At 41.6% G+C, this 19,314-nt stretch overlaps 2 protein-coding genes and 1 long non-coding RNA gene across 3 annotated transcripts; 1 reads left to right on the top strand and 2 right to left on the bottom strand.

The window, feature by feature from the left end:
* The first annotated feature begins 191 nt into the window (after positions 1–191).
* brf2 (BRF2 general transcription factor IIIB subunit) lies at positions 192–3,191 on the top strand. The gene is made up of 4 exons (XM_021602655.3): positions 192–726; positions 932–991; positions 1,125–1,446; positions 1,585–3,191. The coding sequence occupies exons 1-4, from the start codon at positions 570–572 to the stop codon at positions 2,453–2,455; spliced, it is 1,410 nt and encodes a 469-aa protein (XP_021458330.3). The 5' UTR covers positions 192–569; the 3' UTR covers positions 2,456–3,191.
* A 2,865-nt stretch (positions 3,192–6,056) lies between these two features.
* LOC110522857 (uncharacterized) lies at positions 6,057–7,967 on the bottom strand. The gene is made up of 3 exons (XR_002473377.3): positions 7,793–7,967; positions 6,690–6,816; positions 6,057–6,561 (listed from the first exon to the last, which is right to left on the bottom strand). It is a non-coding gene; the product is annotated as an uncharacterized LOC110522857 (long non-coding RNA).
* Positions 7,968–12,737: 4,770 nt separating this feature from the next.
* On the bottom strand, positions 12,738–18,193 carry LOC110523714 (prolactin-releasing peptide receptor-like). The gene is made up of 3 exons (XM_021602653.3): positions 18,107–18,193; positions 13,918–14,432; positions 12,738–13,708 (listed from the first exon to the last, which is right to left on the bottom strand). The coding sequence occupies exons 2-3, from the start codon at positions 14,367–14,369 to the stop codon at positions 13,072–13,074; spliced, it is 1,089 nt and encodes a 362-aa protein (XP_021458328.2). The 5' UTR covers positions 14,370–14,432; positions 18,107–18,193; the 3' UTR covers positions 12,738–13,071.
* Between the last annotated feature and the right edge of the window lie 1,121 nt (positions 18,194–19,314).

Below are 19,314 nucleotides of genomic sequence, written 5' to 3'. Positions count from 1 at the left end.
TACAAATTATTACTGTATAGTTGGGTGAAAGTTCATCTCGGGACACCCAGACCTAAAATCTAATGTATCTAATGTATTGCGTCAAACGCTCAATTACATCTGTCCACGAGATATTAGGTGAAAGTCGGAACTTTTATATTTGATCCATGTAAAGCCTGTTTTACAATGATAAAATAAAGACTCATTTTCAAAAAATCATGTGATTTTTTTCGCCTCAGGTTGACAAACACACACCACTTTCTATCTTTGTCTCTCGCACACTTTCTATCGCTCTCTCATCTGTAAAGTGTGTATTAATATCTTGTGATAAACCTTTAAATAAAGCTTGACGCATCGATTAAACGCGATGAACGTAACGTATGGATAAAATGCGCTGTTCCAATAGAACGTTGCAGTAGTTTTCAATAGCGGAACGAAAGTAAGGGTGCCTTGTTCCTACACGGATTATAAAGGCTGAGCTCACATTAAGAACTCGAAACGTTCATTGGTCGTTCACAGCACATGAATGGTATTGACTCACAAGTTTATGATTTGCTAGCTAACTTTAACCAACATACATCAACCTGAAGATGGCTACTGTCGGTCTGAAGTGTCCGGAGTGTGGCTCGCTCGACATAGTGGACGACGAACATTATTCACAGCCACAACTTGTATGTGCAGATTGTGGCGCTGTGGTATCCGAAGGTCTACTCACCACTACCCGAAGTGAAGAGACACAGGGCACAGGTAGCTAACGTTAGTTATCTAACTTACAGGTTTATCTGTCACCATCTTAGCACAAATATTTATGCAGCTAAGAATGTGCTTTCCTACTGAGTGTAGGTCATGCAGTCTTCTCTAAGGCTATTCCACATGCCTGCTGTCTATATTGTGACTGATTTAATTGAACACTTTGTTTGTATTTCCTTGTCTGCTTGTTTTGGTCCTGTAGATGTAAGATACAATAATAGCACAGAAGTGGACAAGAAGCCATGCCGGAATCTAATCAATGGTAGGAACTGCACCGTTTCCCTGTAGAACTACTGACTACCTGTTTCTGACACAATGTGAGGGTTGGATATCACAAAATGCTGTGTATTTTAATCATGTTTGGCTGGCAATAATGTATCACTTCCTCCAAACAGGCATACACCGGGTGCGTGCTCTCTGTCGTATTCTCAGACTCACTTTCCTCATGGAGGAGACTGCAGAGACCCATTTTAAGCAGGCCTATGAGCACCCTAACTTCATCAGGGTTAGTCTGCAGAAGAAAGAGGTTCTGGCAGGATGCTGCGTGCTGGCGACCTGCAGGCAGCACAGCTGGCCCATCGCCATGGGAACCATTTGTTGTCTCCTGGAGGCGAACCCCAGGCTGATAGGCGTGGTCTACCAGGAGATGGTGAAGACTCTGAAGATAGAGGCTCCCCCCACCAGTATCATTAACCTACTGGAGACACACTGTCAGGCGTAAGTCAATCACCTCAACTATAAACATTAGCCTTGATTGCCTGATGATAAATAAATTGCCTGACATAGCACATGTTGTTATTAGGTAGACATTTGATGCTTATTGAGAAACTGTCTTTTCTCTCCTTTCTCTGTCAGATACAAACTAAGTCCTCAACATGTCCATGAAGAGTTGTCGGAGTCCTCCAAGGATTTGACAAAGCGAGCTGCTGTCCTGTTGGAGCTGGCTGCAGATGCCTGGCTAGTGACTGGCCGCCAGCCCATCCCCATCCTCACGGCCTCCATCTTCCTGGCTTGGCAGTCCCTGAAACCCACACAGACCCGGCTCAAATACACACTGGCCAGGTTTTGCCAGATGGCCAAGGTGACCAAGTCCTCCATAGCTCCGAAGCGGGTGACCGAGCTGAAGGAGGTGCTGTGTAAGCTGGGCCAGGAGCTGCCCTGGCTGAGGGGGGATGAGGTGACACCCCAGACTGTGATCCAGATGGTGGATGACATCCTGAACCATAGACTCACCCTACTGAGGAGGGCCCTGAGCAGTCATGAGGAAGCCCTGGCCTCTGAATCAGTACTCCCACCAAGCTTAGAGGACTCCCTACCTGGATCCCACACCAACACGCCCTGCCTGGAGGGTGCAGCTTCATCCCAGACCCCAGGGAAGACCCCTAAAGAACCCTTTGTGGGGGAGCCAGACACCGGGAGCGTCCAGCAACAAGGAGATGTTGACCTGACATACACTGTTGTAATGGAGGGGTTGCCACATACGGGGCCTGGCACAGACTCTCAGCACAGCCAGCCCTCAGTACCAAACTCTGGTAAGAGGAGTTTGTTTGAACCCCCTTCTGTGAGGTATGCTAAGATAAGGAGGGTGCAGGTCCCGGTGGTGGAGGTGACTGGTGATGAGGAGATCTCAGACAGTGAGATTGACAGTTACATCCGTACTCCTCAGGAGATCAGAGACTATGTTGAGGCTAAAGAGGCATTAGCTTCCTCTGATGATGAGTTATGACAGGAAGGGATCACATTGTAACCAGGTGACTTAGCTATACTGCGCTGTCTGATCTGTAATGCATTATAATACAACGATTTGGCTATTTATTTTGTATGAATATTGAATAATCTCTTGTGCCCTTCAGGTCATAAGGCAACTCATTAAATCTACTTATTTCAAAACACTCACCAACAGTGTTTAGGACTATATTAATTTTAATGGTGATTGTATCCTTAATGTGTTAGTTTATTTGAAAGATTCTTCTTTGGCTGATCAATTTTATTGCATTGAAGGTGTGTGCATCCAAATATGTTACTAAATGATCTATACTTCAAACTGGAAAACAAGCCCATATACAGTACTTGAAGTGGCCCAATAGACTCCTTAGCTTTGGTTCTTTGCAAATTATCTATTTGACTAATTACAGTGGCCTAAACTCAGTTCATCATCTCAGGCCGGCTGTCAGTGATTTTGGAGCACATTCACCTAATTAGTGTCAATGTTGTCACAGCCTGTAGCCTAAAATAGTTTTTTCAAACAGTCAGCACTGTTGTTTACAGCTGTCAGCCTAAAATATTTATATTCCTTTTTACATAAGTTCGGCATTAGTCATCTAGGGTTTAACTTTCTGAAGCCACGTTCTGTTTTTTTTACTGATGTTGTGGTGAGAGGACTGTTACCATAGCAACCACAGGTGGGATATGTGGACAGTCACTGTGTACTTGTCACAATAAAGTATACATATTTTTTTAAACTTGGATTAGTGCATTCTAGTTATTGTCTACCTGTAGTCTTGCCTCTCCATGTACTCCTCTTGTCAGTCCATTCATATCCCACTGGGCACACACTGGTTAAATCAATTTCCACGTAATTTCAATTAAATGGCGTACTTTACTATTTATATTTTCGACAACTTTTACTTTACTACATTCCTAAAGAAAATAATGTACTTTTTACTTCATTTTCCATGACACCCAAAAGTACTCATAACATTTTGAATGCTTAGCAGGACAGGAAAATGGTCCAATTCACACACTTATCACAGGGAGGCAAACCAGTCACCTTTTTGTTGAAATTTGCCGTTTTGAATCCAAAATAGATGACCTACGTGATTTGTGTAGATTTGACGAGAAAAGTTTGGGAAAGGAGGGGGGTTTGGATCCTTACTGGCTGTGAGTGAGCGATGTGCGTTTGGAGCAATACTGGCTGTATCCAAGGCTCAGCCAATCATTCACATAACAACAGAATGCAGCACGCGACTGAAGAAAGAAGAGACAACCAACTTACTCGTTACAGCATCAGCGCACTCTCTGGAAAGACAGCTTGTCTGTTACAGTGGCGCGTCCCCTGAACGATAACGAAGGTGTAACATTACGTGAGAAGCCTGACCACGTAGACGACCGAGGTAAAGTTGGTTTTATATTCACACGTTTGGACGTTTGACATTCGCTAAAAGCCATTTTAAAATGTAAAAATCAATAATGAATTCACTGTTTGAATCATAAAACTAGATATGATTTATTCTATAAATGTCTAGCATACTATTACAACCTTTGTTTTGAGGAAAGATTTGAGTTTTGGTTTATAGAACTACTTAACATCTATAAGAAGCCATTTAAAGTGGGATAAATCAATAACTAATTCACTGTTTGTCACAGAAACAAACTAGGTATATGATTTATTCTATAAATGTCTAGTATACTTTTAGTAAACATTCCAGTTCTGATTTGATAGAAATGCAGTTGAAGTCGGAAGTTTGCATACACCTTAGCCAAATACATTTAAACTCAGTTCTTCACAATTCCTGACATTTAATCCAAGTAAAAATTCCCTGTTTTAGGTCAGTTAGGATCACCACTCTATTTTAAGAATGTGAAATGTCAGAAAAATAGTAGAGAGAACTATTTATTTCAGCTTTTATTTCTTTCATCACCTTCCCAGAGGGTCAGAAGTTTACATACACTCAATTAGTATTTGGTAGCGTTGCCTTTAAATTGTTTAACTTGGGTCAAATGTTTCGGGTAGCCTTCCACAAGCTTCCCACAATAAGTTGGGTGAATTCTGGCCCATTCCTCCTGACAGAGCTGGTGTAACTGAGTCAGGTTTGTAAGGCCTCCTTGCTCGCACACTCTTTTTCAGTTCTGCCCACAAATCGTCTATAGGATTGAGGTGAGGGCTTTGTGATGGTCACTCCAATACCTTGACTTTGTTGTCCTTAAGCCATTTTGCCACAACTTTGGAAGTATGCTTGGGGTCATTGTCCATTTGGAAGACCCATTTGCGACCAAGCTTTAACTTCCTGACTGATGTCCTGAGATGTTGCTTCAATACATCCACATAATTGTCCCTCCTCATGATGCCATCTATTTTGTGAAGTGCACCAGTCCCTCCTGCAGGAAAGCACCCCCACAACATGATGCTGCCACTCCTGTGCTTCACGGTTGGGATGGTATTCTTCGGCTTACAAGCCTCCCATTTTTTCCTACAAACATAACGATGGTCATTATGGCCAAACAGTTCTATTTTTGTTTCATCAGACCAGAGGACATTTCTCCAAAAAGTATGATCTTTGTCCCCATGTGCAGTTGCAAACTGTAGTCTGGCTTTATTTATGGTGATTTTGGAGCAGTGGCTTCTTGACTGATTTCTTTTGATTTTTCCATGATGTCAAGCAGAGGCAGAGATTGAAGGTAGGCCTTGAAATACATTGACAGGTACACCTCCAATTGACTCAAATGATGTCAATTAGCCTATCAGAAGCTTCTAAAGCCATGACATAATTTCCTGGAACAATAAGTGAAATAATCTGTCTGTAAACATTTTTTGGAAAAACTAGTTGTGTCATCCACAAAGTAGATGTCCTAACCTACTTTCCAAAACTATAGTTTGTGGAGCACATACTATTCCATATGTGTTATTTCATAGTTTTAATGTCTTCAATATTATTCTACTATGTAGAAAATAGTAAAACAAATAATAATAAAAAAAACCTTGAATGAGTACGTGTGTGCAAACTTTTGACAGGTACTGTATACACTGTATATAATACCTTTATTGTTTTTTTGTGCCTGTTTTGCAAGTTATTTTGGCAATAATACGTGTCACCTATCAGTTTGCAAACATAAAATGAAAAAAAATCATATTAATTGAGTTAATAAAGCTGCATACAAACATGTTCCTATTTTATTTTCTTAAGGCAGCTCCAAAATGCAGGTGTTTCAGCCTAGTTCAGTGCTTTCTGTGGTGGTGGGGCAGCCAGTGGAAAATACAGAGCGCAGTTGTTGGTAATGTTCTCTAGTTGCGTCGTGATTGGCTCAGTGTTCTGTCACTCGTGGGGACACTACATCACTGCAAAATCTACGTCTTCATGAATCAAGTCGACAATCTACTGGCAAATCCTTTTCAATCCTTATGACGAGAAATTATAGATAAATGTATCAGTGCTCATCGGTCATTGGACATAAACATTACACAACAAGTTGGAAATCGCAAATTCAACAGTGAGTGGTTTGGAAGGAATCAGTGGCTAACTACAAGCTTTGCAAAGCAATCACTAGCCTGCTATACAGTGGAGACGGTGTGTTGTCCAAATCGTGGTTTAAGGGTCTCTTTTCCAAGCTTTAAAGGATAAACATCAAATCAAAGTTTATTTGTGAGCAACATCAGACTCGATTACCTCTCTGCGCTATATTTTGAGTGGCAGTTAATAGAAGCACATCTGAAATTGTTTTAATATAAGTGCAGTTTTCCTTTTTTTTTTTTTACGGTCCTCATTGATGACATCTAACATTGATGAGTTGCTGTCAATAGTCCTTTTATGCTGATTCCAAGCATACATAGTATTGATATGATGCTCTGCCTTTGAATGGAGCTTAAACCCAGAATCTTTAAACAGCGCCTTTTTCCAGTTAAAAAATCATGACTGGGATGTGAAGGCCGGTTCAGGTGTATTGGGCAGAGAAAAATGCCTACAAGTGAAACATTAAGTCGAATCTTGACTTACAGAATATTCAAGCCATTAAATGTCCTAATAACAGGAGCTCTTTTCCTAGTGCCATGCTGAGTTCTGGGAAATGTTTTCAAACACGGCTGTACCGGACCCACTTCTCTGGATCTTGAAATGTCTGAAATACACGTTAAATAATGTGTCATATCTCTATGGAAATGTATAATTAAGGGATCCACAAGATTATATACTAACAGCTGCTAACTATAATGTGTAGTATAATATAATAGTATAGGCTTGGCCTACCATTGGGTCCTTTTGGAACAGCATATCTGGTGCTTGACGCAGTTGGGAGGGACTCGATGACATCTCCTGGCAGCTCTGGCTCACTGTCTAGCTCAGAGTCAGGTCTCTGTGTCATTCCTTGATACATCTATTACATTAAAATAACACAATAATAATTTGTGTATAATCACAATAAAAATGCCACAGCCATCAAAACAAGAAAACAAATGAATCAACAACCAACATTTTCAAGTGAGGCTTAATCTGACAAAATCATCTATTACAAGATTAAGCTAAATTTAAATTCTGAACTGGGCATGTGACTGACTGCCTGGTAGATGCTCTGACGTGGTGGTGGTAGACTGGGTCCTTGTGAAGTTTGACCACACTGACTCTGATTAGCCTGACTCTGACTAGCCTCAGGTAGGGAGCTGCTCTGGGATTCGGTGGTGATGCAAGGGCTGGGGTCTGTTTGCACCTGATCTGCCTGTTTGTGCTTATTTAAAAAGAAGTCTGATATCTCTCCATTTCTTTTCATGTTTAATTTACCCTATGCAAAAATAAGACAGTCTAAGCATCCAATTACCCACATTTTAGGCCAATCTCAATCTTAATTACAAATCCCCATTATCATAACTGTACCTTAAAATCAACTACCAGCCTAAATTACTGTTAGATCATGGCTAGCTCTGCTCTGCAGTAAGTAACTTAGCTAACTATAATTTCGTACACCTTTACGATAGCAAACAGCCTATCTGCAAATTGTGGTAATCTTTTGAGTAACGTTAACATATTGATAATAATAACAATTGCTCGTTTTGAGTTCAAGTACAAAAATCTAACGGAGTTAATGGATTTCAAATTGCTGAATGTTAACTTGCCTGACAGATGTAGCCTACTAATTACCCCACATTAGTTAACCATTCATATACTGTAACTTACGACACTGCACTGTATATGCGTGTATTACTAGCACAGATGTGAACATAATGTTAGGCTCCCTCTTCTCTGATTAACTGTCTTTGTTAATGGAGCCAAAGGTCTAACGTTAACTTACACAGCGACTCAACTTTCATAAAAGTTGTTCAGGAAACCTAAACCCGATGCTAAACCTTAAAACTTACTTCAAATATGATGCTTTCGCCAATCGCGAAAAGAGCTTGTGGAGCTGTGGAAATATTCTCTCTTCTTCTTCTGTATCTCGCAACCAACATTAATATTCTCTCTTCCTCGTCCTCGATTTGAAAAATGCGCCACCTAACGTCAAAATAAATGCTTTTTTCAACAACCGGTGAAATGAGATGTCAATCAGCATCAAACTGCCAGTAGGGAATTCAATTTTGAGGTGGCACCCAGGGTGACCAATCAGATGTCAGGGGTGTCCAGTGCCCACCGGACACCCCTCTGGCTTCGCCCCTGCTTATGCCCCATTCAAAACAACTGGAAACTCGGAACTGGGAAATCTCAGACTTCAGTGAGTTCAAGACAACTGGGAACTCGAACAAAAACTAGCTCTGACTGGGAAAATATGTTTTGAACTGTCATCCAACTCAGATTTCCATATCGGGAACTTGGGCCTTTTTTTAGAGCGGTAACATGAAGATCACTGACGTCATGATTCAATCTTGTTTTTTTCAGAGTTCCCAGTTGTCTTGAAAGCACCACAAATCCAGAGAATGCCAGACTTTGATGAGAAAGTTTGACGACAACATGTGCCCACAAGAACGACTGAGCGCCACATTCCTATTGAAGTGAGTACCAGTTGAGTCCAAGTTGAGTCCAAAAATGTATTGTATGCTGCTGCATAATTTATGTAATATGCCAGGGAGATGTGTATACTGTAGCTAATAAAGTAATACTAAGTGTATGTTGTGTAGTAAGCTGTTAGTAGCCCATGTGCCTCACCCTAATAATTTAGTTCCTTAGCCTACTGTTCTGAATTGGTGGTGCACATGATGCCTGTAGCCTGTTTCAGAGAAATCATTGATGTAATCATCAAATATTGTAAGACCTTTCATTGTCTGCTTGCAGTATATGCCCCCTTTATTTATCCTACAGTTCTGACTTGGTGTACAGGGAGAATACTGTAAGAATGGCCCATGTTCTGAATTCTATCGCTGTACATTTCAAAAGTGTTGAACAAATAGTTATATTGACCACATCCATCCTAGCTCGCTCATTATCATTGTCTTAATCGAAATTATGGATTGCCTCTTATCCACACGTCGTTCCCTTATGCCATAGTTTGTACATCTCAATTATCAGTAGAAACCACATTTGTTTAAGAAAGTCAGCCCTATCAGCTATACATTTTTTAAAGGCAGTAAATGAGGCTGAATGAACTGTTTTGCTGCCAGACAAGGCTCCAATGATAGCCAGGTGTAGTGGTGGTAAGGATTCACTTGGTGAATGGTGCTGAATTGAAAGCTCTGCTGTTGGGACAGCTTAATGTAGGCCCTAACAGTTTATGGGGATAATTTGTCACCTTTATAGTGCATTTAATGTATTGTTTAGTGTTGTGTAGTGGCTATGCTAGTGTGCATCGATTTTTTGTTTTTTGTTTGCCCCACCAAGATTTACATGCTTGTCACGTTGTTCGAAATAATGAAAATATAAACTAGATCAAAAACCCCTAGTCATACCCTGACCTACTCTACCATAGAAAATACAGGTTTTCTATGGTCAGGACGTGACCATGCTAAAACCGCCACTGTGTCTGTCCCAATGTAAAAATTCAGACCTTTTGCTATGAGACTTCGAAATTGAGCTCAGGTGCATCCTGTTTCCATTGATCATCCTTGAGATGTTTCTACAACTTGTTTGGAGTCCACCTGTGATAAATTCAATTGATTGTACATGATTTGGAAAGGCACACATCTGTCTATATAAGGTCCCACAGCATGTCAGCGCAAAAACCAAGCCATGATGTCAAAGGAATTGCCCGTTGAGCGCCTAGACAGGATTGTGTCGAGGCACAAATCTGGGGAAATATGGAATATTTTTGGATCCACCAAGACTATTCCTTGAGCTGGCCTCACAGCCAAACTGAGCAATCGGGGGACCTGCCTTGGTCAGGTCAGCACCAGAGTTCTTCTGTGGAGATGGGAGAACTTTCCAGAAGGACAACCATCTCTGCAGCACTCCACCAATCAGGCCTTTATGGTAGATTGGCCAGACGGAAGCCACTCCTCAGTAAAAGGCACACGACAGCCCGCTTGGAGTTTGACAAAAGACAATTTAAAGACTCAAGATTCTCTGGTCTGACCAACTGTTTCGCTATCGCTCTCAGAATGATCTTCTTGACCTTAACCAGTCAGGCTTCAAGACCTGTCACTCAACCAAGACTGCTCTTCTCTGTGTCACGGAGGCTCTCTGCACTGCCAAAGCGGACTCTCTCTCCTCTGTTCTCCTCCTCCTAGATCTATCTGCTGCCTTCGACACCGTGAACGCTCAGATCCTCCTCTCCACCCTCTCAGGGCTGGGTGTCTCAGGCTCTGCATGCTCTTGGATTGCATCCTACCTACGTGGAGAGAATATGTGTCTGCACCACGTACTCTCACTACTGGCTCGGTTTTAGGCCCTCTCCTCTTCTCTCTATACACCAAGTCACTCAGCTACGTCATATCCTTACATGGTCTCTCCTGTCATTGCAATGCGGATGACACTCAGCTACTTTTCTCCTTCTATCTTTCTGACACATATCTCTGCTTGCCTGGCAGATATCTCAGCTTAGATTTTGGCCTACTACCTCAAGCTCAGCAAGCTCAGCCTGCCTAGTGTTCAACCTTCCCAGGTTCTCCTATGTCACCCCGCTTCTCTGCACACCTCACTGGCTTCCAGTTGAAGCTCGCATCCACTACAAGACCATGGTACTTACCTACGGAGCAGTAAGAGGATCTGGCCCTCCTTACCTTGCTTCTTCAAAGCGTATCATAAATAATCCCACAGCACCCCCTCCCCACCCACAAAAAAACGTGCCTTTCTTGAACTAACACATGTACTTGACTTTTCCCCCTACTATCCCTGACTTTGTTGATAACTACTTTATTTAGGAAAAATATACTTACTATGACTGAGATATGTGGTTGTCCAACCTAGCTATCTTAAGATGAATGCACTAACTGTAAATCACTCTGGATTAGAGCATCTGCTAAATGACTAAAATATAAATGTATGTGTCATTGGTCAGAATAATCTGATCAGATCTGGGTTCAAAATCTCCATCCCACCTGAACAGGCAGAAATTCCAGGCAATTACACAAAAATCACATTTTTGACTGCACTACCCTTTTAAGCTTATTAGCACTTCCAAAGGGAATTCAAGAAAACAAATTGGCCAATTGTCAGTGTTCGTTTATTGAGAATTTTACACATAATTGCATGCAATCACTTAATAAGGACAGGCATTTTATATAGCATGACACAAACCACAGAAGGCCATTTATTACAAAGGGATACATAACAACTTCAGCAAACCACCATTTTGCTTAAATGTATTGAAAGTGGGTAGTCTTGTGGTTTGTCTAAAAAAAAACCCAATGAGAATCAACACCTGAGTGAAACTTTCTGGAGTTATAATAATCAGTCAATAATGCAATCATGCAGTGGCAAGCATGATCTTAGCAAATGCCTAACTAACACCTAATTCTGAATGACTATTTTCAGAGGCGTGGTACATTCCCCACAAACAAAGATATGTAAGAGACTGAGAAGACTGCAATAAAATGAAGAATTTAACCATAGGGGAAAAAAGCTCACCTACTGTTTTATTAAGCATGTTTATTCACAGGGTGCAGACAGCGAGATCTGTAATCGCATCATTCAGCAGTGCTCCAGGGATGTGCAGTCCAACCTGGACTCAGTTAGACGTAACATAGTAAATGTAAATCCAAGTATGATATTTGACTTCTGGGTATGGTATGTATTAGTTTGTGGATGTCCATTATCCATTTTGTATGATATATTCCGAATTACAATTCGTATGATGCATTACGAATTGCATTTGTACAATAGGTTAGGAATTGCAAATCGTATAATATGTTATGAATTGCAATTCGTACAATATGTTCTGAATTTGCAAAATGTATGATATGTTACGAATTCCAATTTGTTGTAGCTAACATTAGCTAGGTGGCTAACATTTGCTGGGGGTTAGGTGTTAAGGTTAGGGTGAGTGTTAGGAGTTAGGTTAAAGGGTTAAGGTTAGGGTGAGGGTTAGGAGTTAGGTTAAAGGGTTAAGGTTATGATTAGGGGAAGGTAAAATGCTAAGTAGTTACAAAGTAGCTAAATAGTAGTAAGTAGTTGCACAGTTGCTAATTATCTAAAGTTGTCCGTGATAAGATTCGAACACGCAACCTTGGGTTAGTAGACGTTCGCTTTAGAACCCATCCACCCCGACCAACCACCCTACTTTCTGTTTGTAACCATACCAAACGTATCATATCATACTAATTTGGGTCTTTACAGATTTACATTTACTATGTTACATCTAGACTAGGGACCAAACCTGCAGTTGACTATTAACACAACAGACAGAAGCATACTGGACACTGAGTTGAGTTGACATTGTATAGTCTGTCCACTGAGTGCTGCGCTCTAACTTCAGCAGACAGCTGTCCATCTGGATGAATGGAAGATGTCTTCCTGTAGCAACTACTGTGATGATTACTTAACTAATGGTATTATTTACAAAACCTCTTACAGTGCTACTGTTTTCTCCTAGTGTTAAACATTAATCTCTCATGGACATTAATCTCTCTCTCTCTCTCTCTCTCTCTCTCTCTCTCTCTCTCTCTCTCTCTCTCTCTCTCTCTCTCTCTCTCTCCTCTCTCTCTCTCTCTCCCTCTCTCTCTCCCTCTCTCCCTCTCTCCCTCTCTCTCTCCCTCCCTCTCTCTCTCTCTCTCTCTCTCTCTCTCTCTCTTCCTCTCTTCCTCTCTCCCCCTCTCTCTCTCTCTCTCTCTCTCTCGCTCTCCCTCTCTCTCTCCCTCTCTCCCTCTCTCTCTCCCTCCCTCTCTCTCTCTCTCTCTCTCTCTCTCTCTTCCTCTATCCCTCTCTCCCTCTTTCCCTCCCTCTCGTCTCTCATCTCTCGTCCCTCGTCTCTTGCTCTTTTTGTCTCTTGAATTTCACCTTCTTCTTATTGTTGTTCAATCTGCTCATTTAATGATTATTTCGTCAATCACCGAATTTGTGTTCAATTGATTTACCTATGAACAATGAGGAAACCACCTCATATCTCTATAATCAGCTGTAATTCCAAGATTTCCTGTATTGTTCATGATGATCTCTTGTTATGTCTACATTAGGTCACCAACAAACATGAACATTATCAGGAAATTGGACCTACAACATGCTTACACAGGTATCACAGGTCTTGTGTCTCTTCTATCTCCTTGTCCCTGCACAGTCAGAGGACCACACTGGCCATAGCACAGTGGTTGGTGGGGCTGCCGATGCGGTGGTGGCAGGTGAACATCTTGCGCAGCTCAGCACGAAAGCGGTCGTGCAGCCAGGCATACAAGAAGGGGTTACAGCAGGAGGAGCTCATGGCACACAGGTGGCACAGCAGCTGAATGAGCAGGAAGTGGCGCTTGTTGATTAGGCGGATATCGATATCACGCAGCACGTTGAACACATGGATGGGCAGCCAGCACACCCCGAAGGCCGCCACCACTAATGCCACCAGACGGAAGATCTTTCGCTTTCGGGCTCGCTGTGCCTCTGCCTGGTCTCGGGACCGATGTCCCGGCGCCACGCAGTTCCTCAGCTTGAAAGAGATGCAGAGATAGGAGGTGCAGACAGCGGAGAGTGGCAGGACATAGGTAACCAGCAGGGTGCTGTAGGCGTAGGCTAGCCTCTCCTTCTCCTGTCCCAGCCAGAACTCCTCACAGATAGTGAGGCCCTCCTCTCTGAACTCCACGTGGTACGTGTGGGCCACGGCCGGAGCCACCAGGCCACAGGACAGCAGCCAGATCCCTGACAGGACGTAAGCACAGGTGGACACAGAGGTACGCTTCTTCAGAGGATGCACAGTGGCGTAGTACCTGGCAGGGAAAGTGCACAGCAGTATTCATTTGAATGAATTGAAGAAAAAAAAATCATAGATATAGATCAACAATTACAACGTCATTATTCCAGATGTGGTGTTTAATTTATTTTTATTTTCACAGTTCATGTGTTTCACTTCATTTGAAACTGCCCTTTGAAAACCCATGGGCTTTTCGTTCTCTCGAGTCAAAGTGGGTACACTCACCTGTCAACAGCGATGGCGGTGAGGGTGAAGACAGACACATAGACGGTAACCGGCTGGATCAGGAACACCAGGTAGCACATGAACCTCCCAAACACCCAGCCACGAGGGTTGAATGCATAGGCCAGGGTTAAGGGTACACAGGTCACACACATCAGCATGTCTGAGAAGGCCAGGTTCCCTATGAAGAAGTTGGTGACATTGTGCATCTTGCGAGTGCGGCAGATGACGTAGAGCAACAGGTAGTTCCCCAACACACCCACCACCACCACCAGGGAGTAGCAGGGGATGATGAGCAGCTTGAAGCTCTGCAGCAGAGCCACGTCTGCAAACAGGGAGCTGTGGTTGGCCGAGTCATTCTGAACAGCCATCTCAAAGACCGAGTGCTCCTCTGTTGTCTTCTCGCTAACAGAGGGCAGCAGACCTCCAGTCCAGCCACTGCCACTGCCGTCCATACTGTATCTGATTAACCGCACAGCAATAGGGAGCCCTGGGTAGCAGCCTCTTAGCACCTTACCCTGAAAGAGTCAGAGCACAGAGGTTGGGAAAGTTTTAGTGACAAACAATAAGCAAAAATGTATTTTAACTACCGGTATATTCATCACAACTGGAAATGAACGGCATTCAAACATGTGAATGATACACAGTAGATCATACATTAATGTACAGTATATATTCATCAACAAAGTCAAACAGACTTTAACTTTTGCTTTTACATGACTTTTTCCCTTCGATGATTGGTTACGAGTATGATAGTCCCCAGGTCCAGAACAAATTGAAGGAAACGTACAGTACTATACAGAGCCATGAGTGCATGGAACTCCCTTCATCTTATATAGCCCAAGTGAACAGCAAACCTTTGCTTTGATTGTTTAAAAAAACAAATAAAGCAACACCTCACAACGTCTCTCCCCATGTGACCTACTTGTTGTGTGTATGTACTAACATGTATGTGTAACTGATAGATGCACACACAAAACTACATGTTCATATTTTTAAATGTACTGTATGTAAATTGTAAAGTACTTTTTTGTATTTTTCGTGATGTGTCGGACCCCAGTAAGACTAGCTGTCGCCATTGGCGTCGGCTAATGGGGATCCTAATCAATCAAATAATCCAAAAAAGATCCATGACTATCTACATTACTTTAATCAATCAGAACATGCCTGTAGTGTGGGGCTTGCTACAGTATGTCTATTAAAGTGAATTAGCTTTGGAGTGATTGAGAAAATGTTCCCAACCCTTCAGATAGACTCAGCTGCACAGTATTCCAAATGCTTTTGGGAAACGAGTTTTGGGGAGGGGAAGCTCTTGTGAAACGTAAAGAATTTTCTACAAAAATATCTTATAGGATAAGTGCATGCATGGCCAATTAAAGGCCCATTGCAGTCAAAAAACGGGATTACCTGTGTTGTATACACAGTGCCAGTCAAAAGTTTGGACACACCTACTCAATCAAGGGTTTTTCTTTATTTTTACTATTTTCCATATTGTAAAATAATAGTATAGACAAAACTATGAAAGTAGCCGCCCTTTTCCTTGATGACAGCTTTGCAAACTCTTGGCCTTCTCTCAACCAGCTTCACCTGGAATGCTTTCCCAACAGTCTTGAAGGAGTTCCCACATATGCTGAGCACTTATTGGCTGCTTTTCCTTCACTCTGCGGTCCGACTCATCTCAAACCATGTCAATTGGGTTGAGGTGGGGTGATTGTGGAGGCCAGGTCATCTGATGCACCACTCCATCACTCTTCTTCTTGGTCAAATAGCCCTTACACAGCCTGGAGGTGAGTTGGGTCATTGTTCTCAAATCAAAATAAAATAAAATGTATTTATATAGCCCTTCTTACATCAGCTGATATCTCAAAGTGCTGTACAGAAACCCAGCCTAAAACCCCAAACAGCAAGCAATGCAGGTGTAGAAGCACGGTGGCTAGGAAAAACTCCATAGAAATGCCAAAACCTAGGAAGAAACCTAGAGAGGAGCCAGGCTATGAGGGGCTGCCAGTCCTCTTCTGGCTGTGCCGGGTGGAGATTATAACAGAACATGGCCAAGATGTTCAAATGTTCATAAATGACCCGCATGGTCAAATAATAATAATCACAGTAGTTGTCGAGGGTCCAACAGGTTAGCACCTCAGGAGTAAATGTCAGTTGGCTTCTTTTCATAGCCCATAATTGAGAGTATCTCTACCGCTCCTGCTGTCTCTAGAGAGTTGAAAACAGCAGGTCTGGGACAGGTAGCACGTCCAGTTCTGTTGAAAAACAAATGATAGTCCCACTAAGCCCAAACCAGATGGGATGGCGTACTGCTGAGGAATGCTGTGGTAGCCATGCTGTTAAGTATGCATTGAATTCTAAATAAATCACTGACATTGTCAGTCACCGGAAAAGCACCATCACACCTCCTCCTCCATGCTTCACAGTGGGAACCACACATGCGGAGATAATCCTTTCACCTACTCTGCGTCTCACAAAGACACTGCGGTTGGAACCAATAATCTCTAATTTGGACTCATCAGACCAAAGGACAGATTTCCACCGGTCATTTTTCTTGGCCCAAGCAATTCTCTTCTTCTTATTGGTGTCCTTTAGTTGTGGTTTCTTTGCAGAAATTTGACCACGAAGGCCTGATTCACACAGTCTCCTCTGAACAGTTGATGTTGAGATGTGTCAGTTACTTGATGCATTTATTTGGGCTGCAATTTCTGAGGCTGGTAAACTCTAATGAATTTATCCTCTGCAGCTGAGGTAACTTTGGGTCTTCCTTTCCTGTGGCGTTCCTCATGAGAGCAAGTTTCATCATAGCGCGTGATGGTTTTTCCGACTCCACTTGAACAAACCTTCAAAGTTCTTGAAATTTACCGGTTTGACTGACCTTCATGTCTTAAAGTAATGATGGACTGTTGTTTCTCTTTTCTTATTTGAGCTCTTCTTGCCATAATATGGACTTGGTCTTTTACCAAATGTGCTACCTTCTGTATACTGTACCAGCCCTATCAGTCCCACCTAATTAAGTTAATTAAAGCTAGTTAATTGAAATGCATTCCAGATGACTACCTCATCTGACATCCCCAGGTAGTAAATTGGTTAATAGACCAATAAGAAAGAGAGTTCCACATCTCTGCCAATAACAGCTAGTTTTCAGTTTTCTCCTCCCCACTCAGACCACTCCCAGACATTCCTAGCAAAAATTCTTGCTTGAGAAATTGCTCTATGCTAAGAAGCTATTTAAAAATATGTTCTTGACAATTTTGGCTTTGATGAAATAAAACAGTTCAGATTGCTGACATGCCTACATAACCCTCAATTTGATGTACAAATACTTCTGGTTAATAATGAGTGTTATAATGATTAATACATACATTTCACATGATATGATGCAGTGATGGGCAACTTTGATGGGGGTGGTGGCCACAAAAACAATAGAACTTATCATGAGGGGCCGCAGGGGATCGTGGGTCTGATTGGAGACAAAGTAGAGAATCTAGACTATTATTCATCTAAGCATTACACCCACATTACACACACTGTCTAAGCTAACAGATACAACTATATCGAGATAAAGATGGATGCAATGTGAGATGAACGCATTCTATTTAAAAAATAATAATTCTAGTGGCTACCTGGCTGACACTCAATAATATGCAATTATTTTAAAACTCAATATCTTTATGCCAATGGCCTCTTGGGCTCCAATAACGTATGGGTTAATGAGAACTATTGTATTTTATTATCTTCTTGCCTGCTAGTCATTTTTATTCAATTCAGAGTAATTGTTTCCAGGCATTTTTTTTCACATTTGCTAAAAGGACAACTGCAGGGTGAATGAAATAAAGGTTTAGACATTAATTCAATGTGGAATCTTGTTCTAATAAAATACTAGTGTACTCTTGCTATACTTATTTTACTACCACTTCTATTATAACTACAACAACAACTTACTACAGAACATAATGATAACCACAGTAATATCCTGATTAATATCAACAACAAATTATTTTAGCCAAATAAACACTTGATCAAATACTTTTTATAGTAAAGATAAGAATGATAGCAATTAATAATAGTACATCACAAATGAACTTATCCTACAACTCTTAGGCTACCTTGCTTATGAGGTAAAAAATGAAAGTCATAATTATTTTTAAAAAATGAAGGAAACAAATATATTTGATCAAAGGCATCGTACCTCAAGTGCTGATGAGCAAAAGGAGAAGGGAACTCCTTGAAAGACTGAGAACCTCTGTCAAGTGCGCTCTCGACACATTCATATCCTTCCTGAACAGTGGTGAGTACACAGTTGCAGAGCCACTGATGCTGATATGGAAAGAGAGAGCAAGACAGAGAGAGAGAGAGAGAGACGGGCGGTTATCTCCCAGTCGGGTGGAGATTTTATTTTCTCCAATGTCAGACTCTATTGTACATTTTATTATCATTTTAGTAGGCCTACCTGTAATGGGCTGCCCATAGGCTATAAAATAATAGCCAGAAAAAATGGGTATCCTGGTAATTCACTTGGTTACTGAGCTTGCAGGATGTGTTTTGAAGAAAACCAATTGATTGGTCAAGATTGATCTCTTCAAGTCCATTACTTACAGACACCACGTGGTCCCCTGTGTCAGTCATCCATGTGCAGGGTGACATAGTTATTGTCCAAATTGTTCAGTTGGTTGGAGAATGCTCCTGGCAATTACAAGCTGTTACTTGAATAATGGCACACACAATGTGCCTCAATAGTAAGTCACATGAATAAAGGTGTATTTTTATCAACTATTCTATGGCAATCTAATCCTGGCTCACCTACTGTATTGTCACTCCAGGGATGGGATGAGGTTTAGGGCTCATAGAGGTTCCAAGGAAATGTACTGCACTGGTATATTCATGAATTATTGGGAACATGCCTCCCATGTTTTCCATGAAGTACAATATAATCTAGATAGATTGGTAAGACTTTACAACAGGATAGAGGTTGAACTCCATTCACCTGTTTTAAAGCTAGAGTCCTTAATTGAAACAGTAACAAAGCAGACACCACACCTCTGTTTTGGTAAAAAAAAAAGCTGAGGTAGGAGCCTGGAGAAATGTTACCACTCTCAAATTCATTCACAGAGCTATGGATGCAAGGACTGACCATTCATGATATCAAAATGATAGTTCTAACAAGGTTTTTAGTGGTTGTTTACATTTACTTTGTTTACAAACATTGGAGTAAAACAATCTATATTTTGTGTTCTGGTGGGGTACAACAGTTGAACTAAGCACATTAGGCATTTCTAAGTTATATTCTTCAAGAATCAGCGGGTATACAGTATATCATACATTTATACGTCCAAAAATTGATGTAGAAACTAAGGATTCTAGCTTTAAGTCTGCCCTGGTCTGCTCTACTGATCTGTG

Source organism: Oncorhynchus mykiss, chromosome 5, assembly GCF_057628025.1.
Source record: "Oncorhynchus mykiss isolate SJ-2025 chromosome 5, ASM5762802v1, whole genome shotgun sequence".
In the NCBI taxonomy this organism is placed as follows: Eukaryota; Metazoa; Chordata; class Actinopteri; order Salmoniformes; family Salmonidae; genus Oncorhynchus; species Oncorhynchus mykiss.
Note: the sequence above shows the minus strand (reverse complement) of the source record. Positions and strands in the feature narration are given on the sequence as shown.